A 7,694-nucleotide genomic window follows, 5' to 3' on the forward strand; every position below is an offset into this window, starting at 1 on the left:
TTACACTGATTATATGAATAGGAAATTTGGTATGTGCCATCACTTTAATAGGGCGTACCTAAATAAAATATTAAAAAATATTTTTGATAAAATACAATGACTAAAGTACCTTTGAAACTTTCAAGGGTATTTTAATTATTTTATTTTATTGATAATATTTGTTTTATATTTTTTTATCGGAGTGAATTCAAAAGAGGATTGGACATCCAAAATTTGGTAAAAAAATGTTTTGTATAAAAAATAAAAATAAAATAGTATAGAGGATGACATTTAAAAATATTTTGTATAAAAAATAAAAAATAAAAATAAAATAGTATAGAGGATGGCATTGTGATTGGGTCATCTAAGCCATCTATTTAGACAGTTGGATAGGAGAGAGAATATGAAGTGAACCTTATACACCTCGCATCTCTCTAGGCCGAGACCACCAAGCCAAAATACATACTCTAATGGCCATGAGCATCATCATCAAAAAGATACGACCAGACCCATAACAGTATAACATGATCCCAGTGCAAGCTCCACTCTCTCCATAAGAGAGACACACAAGAAGGTGATCGTTTAAAAAAGGGCTCACAAGAACATGGGTCTAATCTCTTTCCATCACAGTCCACCCATTGATTGGATAGTGATAAGAACTCATGGCCATAATATTTTTCATGGTCATGTCAATCACAGCATATCTCCCTTTTCTCTGATCCGTTAATGGCTAGCTTGTTACTCAGTCCATCTGGCACAGAATGAACGCGTTATCCCAGCCAACTCATCAAACTGCCGCCAATTCCAAATCCAAATCTCTCTCCCCCTTGATGAGTTTCAGAAGCTAATCCATGGCCACCGCCACACTTGCACTCTCTTCTCAAAGCCCACCAACCATGGCGGCCTTCTCTGCATCTCCCTCACCCCAATTGACTTCATTCAACTTGCCATCACTCAGAAGAAGAAAACCCAATGAATTTTTCTTAGTAAAAGCGACAGCGAACCCAGAAGCAGAAAAGGAGAAGATGGTTCAGACTGAAAGTGAAGAAGTGGCCAAAGCTCCCCCGAAGCCTAAGAAACCCCAATATTCCAGTCAGTTTCTCTCTTTAACTCTCTCTCTCTCTCTATCTTGATTACTTGTTGCTTTCTTTGTTGCTCTATGGTTTTGTATGTAGTTCAGAAAATTTTCTTGCTCGTTGTGGGTCAGTGAAGAAGGGGCAAATTGTGAGGGTGGACAAGGAGAAGTATCTCAACAGCGTTAATGTAAGGCTGATGATGCACTTTTAATTGGTGTGAATTCTTTGTCTTTTACCCTTTCTGCAAAATTTCCAGTATTTGTTTAGTGGAGGTTTCAAGTTTGATGCATATTGATATTTTGAATTGGTTATTGTAAATTTAGTTGTATTTTGTTTGCTCCATCGGTTCTTGAGTTCGGTGCTTGCATCATCTTCTGGTTTTAAAGTTTGAAACAGTGATTTTGAGTCATAAATAATTAAACTAGAAACAATTAATATGGTGGAGGTTTATAAAACATTAGGCCTGCAGAGGGGGGTGGGCCTGGCTCCGCCTGGCTTGCCCAGAAACACGAGAAAGGGCCTGGCCTGGAACCAAGCTAGAAACAACTGGTCTGGGTCTGACCCTCTGGCTAGCCTGTGGGTAGTGCTTCTGCCATTACCTTATATGGTTGTTTCAATCCCCATGAATGGATGTTTTTTTGTGAAAAATAAATTAGCGACACTGCCTGTATAAATATCACACACATTCTAAATTGGTGTTAACACGCGGTGTTGGAACAAAAATTTTCAGACATGTATGACCAGCATGTTAAGGGCGGTCTGGGCGTGTCAAGAAGTGACTAAGTGTCGACACATGACAACACGTGAAACAAGGGAAAACATGGAGTGCCTCTGTAACACTGCAGACAACGAGGGTGTTCTGGGCCTCACCCTCAGGCCCCTTGTCTTTAACCGGATTAGGCTGAAATAGCCTCCTTTAAAAACATGCATATACTCTTTGGTTTGTTGTGGCCCATAGGGCCTGAAAAGAGTGTAACCCAATTCTACTAGGATGACAGTGAGTATGATCTAACTTGGGCCAACCAGAGCCATATCCTGAACTTACCTTGTTAGATTGCTTCTCTTGCTCAAGTAGACTTTTTCCATTTGAAATTTTCCCCCATCATTTTTATTAGACCTCTTGGGTTTCTATTTCTTATATCTCAAACGTGTTAAGACAAATGCCGTGGAACACAATGGAGAAAGGGTTCATGGAAAGAATGAAATAGAGCTGACTGTTCAATGGAAAAAAAAAAGGCTCAACAAGGAGAGTTTCTTCCTTTGGGGTATGCACACACAAGGAAAGGCAAACAAGTTGAAGTTATGGGAGGTTTACTTTAATCCTGGACTTTTGAAGTGTTAATGATTGAAAGAGTAGAGATGTGAATTGAAAGTGCAAGAGGATTAAGAGATTGAACTTTAACAATATGTCAATTGGTGAAGGTCGAGGGAATGAAATGGGAAAGAAACTAGGAATTCTTGCACATTGCCAACATATTAACTTAACAAATCAGCTTTTTGATTTCAGTAATATGTATGTTCTAGAAATGGAAGTACTTGTGAAATTTGAAAACTTGAATTGGAGATAATTATCAAAATTTCTCGCTTTCATGTGAGTGTAATGAAATGTTGAGTGCTCACTTATAAGAAGTATTACGTACGTGCACATAGTGGTGAGGGATTTGGAAAGGTTGTACATTCTTCTATAACATAAAAAGAAATTCTCTTTCTAGCATGTTTTACAGCTCAATTGTTGCTTCTCTAGTTCTTTCTGTTAATTATGCTCCACCAATCTTGAGATGACCATCAAGTTTCAAAATAGTTGCCGGGGTTTTGATTGGAAGAAAGGAACAATTTCTTTTGTGAGTGTTGTGCTAGGGTTGGGATTCACATAGACATCACAAAAGTAACTAAAGAAGACTCAAGACTTATTTCATACATAATGATACTTGTTTATCTGTTCAAGTTTTAGGCGCTCTAAGTTGCCCATAATCAAGCTATACTCAGAAAGCATAATTCTCAATTGTTAACAATGGTATTCGTTGTGTGTGATAGTAACTTTATGCCATGATAAAAAAATTGAATCTGTGATAGTTGTAGAACTGAGGCCATGAACATGAGATTGGCCTATCCATGTATGAATAGAGGCTACCATTGACTCTAGACAGGAAATAGACTAGTTTAGGTATAATACATAGGAGTTTTTCACATAATAATTACATGACAATGGGTGATGGGTGCATAAAGCATAAGTACATATGAAATACTTTGCGCATCTATTTTAAACCTTTTGATGGTTCACACACATCTGCTATATTTAGTCGCACTCTGTCTTGCTCTTTGCTTATTATCAGTTGTCTCCGTTATGTTGGTTTCAGTATCTCTCAGTTGGGCATCCCCCTTACTATAAGGGCTTGGACTACATCTATGAAGACCGTGGTGAGGTATAGTAATTGATATTCTAGTTTAGCCTGTCAACCTCTTCATTTTAATGAATCGATGTTTACTTCATTTTATTTTTAAGAGCATGAATGTTAGATATGGCGGTATTGGAGTTTCTTTAGTTCAAATGCTCATATGTTTGGCATTTAAGAAAACTAAGTCCCTGCAAACCCAAGTAGCTTTGTGATGTTTCCATTGGTTGCTTAATAGAATGATCACTCCCAACTCTTTTCCACCCTTTCCTTTTGAATTATCTTTTATTTTCGTATCTTGCTTCGTTTCCCCACTGTTTTTTACTTCTATGCTTCTTAATTATATCGGTACTCCGTAATTGAATGATGGATTCTCGTAGGTCTTGGACATCCGAATTTTTGAGACTGGAGAATATGCTCTGGTTAGTCGCAATCTCTTTTTCTTCACTTGCTTTCCTTGTTATTCTTTCATCTGTCCTGTTTATCTTATGAGCTTATTATGATTGGCTTGATCTTGTTTCTGTATGTGCATTTAATAAAATTTCTGAAGTAAATGCCAGTAAATCAATTTGCTGGTTAATCTGATTGATGTCCTTGTATCAGCCAAATTTGGAAACAAACTGAAACTTTAAACTGTAAACTCAACTATGATAATATTATATAACTTCAAGCAATATTTAAAAGAAATGGTAGTAAAATTGAGTTGTGCTTTTTCAAATAAAGTCAGAATCTGATTGGGAATTTCTTGAGAAGAATCCATGTAGAGAGGTCTTTTAACCTCCCCATTGAATGGAGGAGCCTTTTTTCTTGTGCCTGGAAGACATTCTTGGTCAATACCTTTTTATGGGGTGGCCACGTATCTCCTCACATGAGGAATTATTCCATATGTGGAATGCAAAATTTATTAATAATAGGTGTAAAAAATGAGGAATTAGTTAAGATTGATATCAAGAAGTACCTAAAAGAGATTATTTTACGATATGAAAATGGAGAAATTAAGGAAGAGGTTGTGCATAGAATTAGAGCTGGATGGACGAAGTGGATGTGTGCTTCGAGACTCTTATGTGATTGTAACATATATCAATGGAACTAAAGGGGAAGGTTTATAGGACGGCTATAAGACCTGCTATTTATGGGAGAGAATGTGAGGCAGTCAAGAAATGACAAATCTATAGAATGAGTGTATTTGTGATGGATGAGTAGCAAACATGAAGGAATAGAATTCAGAATAAATACATCAGAGAGAACTTAGATGTTGAGATGAAGAAAGTAGACTTAGGTGGTTTGACCATGTATGGTGTCAACCTGGAACATCACCGGTTAAGAAGGACGATTTGGTTCAAGTGGAGGCTCTAAAAGGGTAAGAAGAAGGCCAAAAGAACATGGATGGAAGTAGTGAGAAGAGATATAGTGACTTATAGTCTTATTGATATTATGGCCCTTGCTAGAATGGAATGACAGTACATGATTTATGTAACTGACCCCAAATAGCTGGGATAAAGTTTGGATGATGAATGATGAATGAGGAATTATTCTCGAACAAGGTTTACATTAAGAAGTCTCATTTGTGATCTCCACATAGTCATTTACTTTCACTATTTTCTTGTAATAATTTCCTTTGTAATAGTCAATCAGGGCAAATTATACATCTGGGCAAGTTTCTATAGCCTAATAGCCCAATGAGCATATATAAAAGTTAAGTGCACGATAATCCTATGTGCCATGATATATGTTGAAGGGCTAAATTTTTCTATAATTTAATTTTAATCGCACGACCTTGGCTTCTAAGTTTGGCTGCTGAGGGATTAAGTTTGGCGAACTCAAATGCACCAAAACACATACAAAGGGAGAAAAAAAGGTCAAGGGCTCTGGCCAAATTTTGTTGTTCTGCACAATTGCGCGTATACTGCACCAAATGCCTGTCGAGGATTCGGGCTGAAGGTTGATATAAAACCCAGATCAGTTACAGGAATTTGAATTTGAAATACACGGGCCCCCAGCAGCCAACCTTAACTCATGCATGGCATGCTTGTGTGCCGTTACACCCACTCATGGTCAATGACCCGGACAAGTCCCACTATCTAGCCCATAAACGCAATGACTGATTATATTATTCTAATTTTGAACTTGGCTGTTACAGCCAATGCGCTGCCTAGCTTAGCCTCACTTAATGCACCATCAATCTCACCCGCCCAGTTTTGTGCATGTGTAATGATGAGATTGAGCCCCCTTGAACCACACAACGCACCAACCTTGTCTGCTGCTGTCTGTAAGTAGGCCCAGGGCTTATGTACCTCCCCTCATAAAGGTTTGTTGGCTTAAAAAATTTGACCACCAAACCTGATAACTAAATCTTGTCTAGTATCACTAGTCTGTACAGGACTTGCAGGTCCTTTTGGACTTCCATTGGCTGGTGGGTTATTTTATCATTTGTTGGCCACTCCAAGGGAGCTTCATGCACCAAGCCCTTGATCAGGTTGCAAGAGCCAAATTGTAGGTCTGGCAGTTTAATTATATTTCTATTGGGATAATCTCCATTTTTGAAGTGATGGAAGGTGATGACGGTATAATGGTAGCCATTAAATCAGGACATGACCTTGGTAGTGGCTCCTACTCCATGGCCTTGACTATCCATTATTTCATTGGATGGTGATGATTCTATTAGGCAATGGTTCCCCAATCCATTAGATTATGGTTTACTTATTGCATTTATAAGAACTTCCCTATTCAAATATTGTGTTTCTTTTAGATTGCGTGGGTTGGGATCCCCACTGCACCTGCATGGCTTCCCACAGAAATGCTTATCAAGGTATTGTCATTGATCTTTTTACATCACTATGTTATCTTGTGAAAAAAATTTCCTGTTTGAAGCATGATATCTTTTTTGGGATAACCATATTTTCTTTGATATTCATATGTCGTTTGCAGTCAGATAACCTCAATTATGAGCGATTTTGATGCATTATACCAAGGAATGCTCGAACATGGATGGTGTTCCACAATGCTCGAAGCACTGCCATTTGTGTCAATGTAAGGATGCTTGTGTTACTTTACTACACAAACATGTGATTGTAAAGATGACAATTAATGGCATGTCAGCCGTCAATGAGTTATCCAAATGTTGTATAACATGTCAGTGTTCTTAGCCAACAAAAAAGAAGGGATGCCCAAATTACATCAAAAGTTAAAGGGTAGGGTTTAGGTGAGCATGTCTACTCAGCTCTTACTTTCGGGCTGTCCTTCCAAAGTCCATCTACAAGATGGATTTTGGATCCATTATATAGGTATATCATCTAGACCACCAAGATCATGAATTTGAAGAAAAAGAAAAAATAAATTTTGAGCCTTAATGGTTTAGTTTGTAATTTTCTTTTAGACTGTTCATTTTAATTCTTCAAAGATCACCAGATCTCTACTGTTTTTGGAGCTCCGAAATCATGGATATTAGGTGGAAGTGGACTTCTATAATTTGTGGAATGTATTTCAGGCCCTCGACCCTTTGCAAAAACCAGGGAATGCATGAATTAGCCGACTCGCAAAAGACTTTTTTCGAAACTTAAATTTCCATTCGATTCTGTACTCACTCACTTGCGATGCCTAATAATTGAATTATAGCCACACATATGCACTTTTAGATCTATTAAAACAAATTTTGGCCACACATGCACTTTTAGATCTACTAAAACAAATTTCTTCATACCATCCGATCTCTAAATATGTATTGCTTTATTGTTCTAGTTTAAATGACTCTAGCAGCAACCAACTATCTTGTTTCTTATGTGTTTGTTGAAGTATTGATTACCTCATACATAGGGTTGGGTACTACGACATTTAATGGTGTGCAGATAATAACTTGTTGTTTGGAATGACTCTAATTTTCAAAGTGGCCTTAACAGTGTTTGCAAACTCAGCCGGTCCAACTTGTAACCGGCCGGTCAAATCAGAACCAGGCACTAGTCGATTTGGTTTTGGTTGGATTTGGTGGTTCGACCGAATATTCTAAAAAATATTCAGAAAAAAAATATAAAATCCCCAAAAATAAGGGATTTGCTTTCCATGTGGTTTTTAATGCTTTTATCATTCTGGCAAATATTGGAAAGTGTTTTGGATACTTATTTTTATATTTTTCCCATTTTTGAAAAATTTCAAAAATACCCTTGGACACAAATCTATTTTTTAAAATTTATTTTTTAACTACTTTTCAATTTCATTTGGAGGTACTTTGTTTAATCATGCTTTAAATATG

General features: G+C 37.2%; 1 protein-coding gene across 4 annotated transcripts; it reads left to right on the forward strand.

The window, feature by feature from the left end:
* The first annotated feature begins 336 nt into the window (after positions 1-336).
* NDHO (NAD(P)H:plastoquinone dehydrogenase complex subunit O) lies at positions 337-6,577 on the forward strand. 4 transcript variants are annotated; one of them, XM_088852420.1, is made up of 7 exons: positions 346-1,071; positions 1,187-1,242; positions 3,413-3,478; positions 3,829-3,870; positions 5,838-5,941; positions 6,198-6,257; positions 6,377-6,577. In XM_088852420.1, the coding sequence occupies exons 1-7, from the start codon at positions 831-833 to the stop codon at positions 6,480-6,482; spliced, it is 675 nt and encodes a 224-aa protein (XP_088708546.1). In that variant the 5' UTR covers positions 346-830; the 3' UTR covers positions 6,483-6,577. The 4 variants fall into 4 exon arrangements, with proteins under 4 accessions (XP_006858398.1, XP_088708546.1, XP_011628556.1 ...); XM_006858336.4 differs by lacking the exon at positions 5,838-5,941 and having other exon boundaries at positions 337-1,071; XM_011630254.3 differs by lacking the exons at positions 5,838-5,941; positions 6,198-6,257.
* Positions 6,578-7,694: the final 1,117 nt, after the last annotated feature.

This window comes from Amborella trichopoda, chromosome 11, assembly GCF_054954075.1.
Source record: "Amborella trichopoda isolate Santa Cruz 75 chromosome 11, AtrichopodaSantaCruz75HAP2 v2.0, whole genome shotgun sequence".
Lineage (NCBI taxonomy): Eukaryota > Viridiplantae > Streptophyta > Magnoliopsida > Amborellales > Amborellaceae > Amborella > Amborella trichopoda.

Excerpts from the sequence above, each read along its gene's own strand:
- NDHO (XM_088852420.1), top strand. The coding sequence starts at position 831 with ATGGCCACCGCCACACTTGCACTCTCTTCTCAAAGCCCACCAACCATG. Across the intron at positions 5,942-6,197 it reads CAGGTTGCAAGAGCCAAATT|ATTGCGTGGGTTGGGATCCC; the intron begins GTAGGTCTGGCA and ends TGTTTCTTTTAG. Across the intron at positions 6,258-6,376 it reads CCACAGAAATGCTTATCAAG|TCAGATAACCTCAATTATGA; the intron begins GTATTGTCATTG and ends TGTCGTTTGCAG.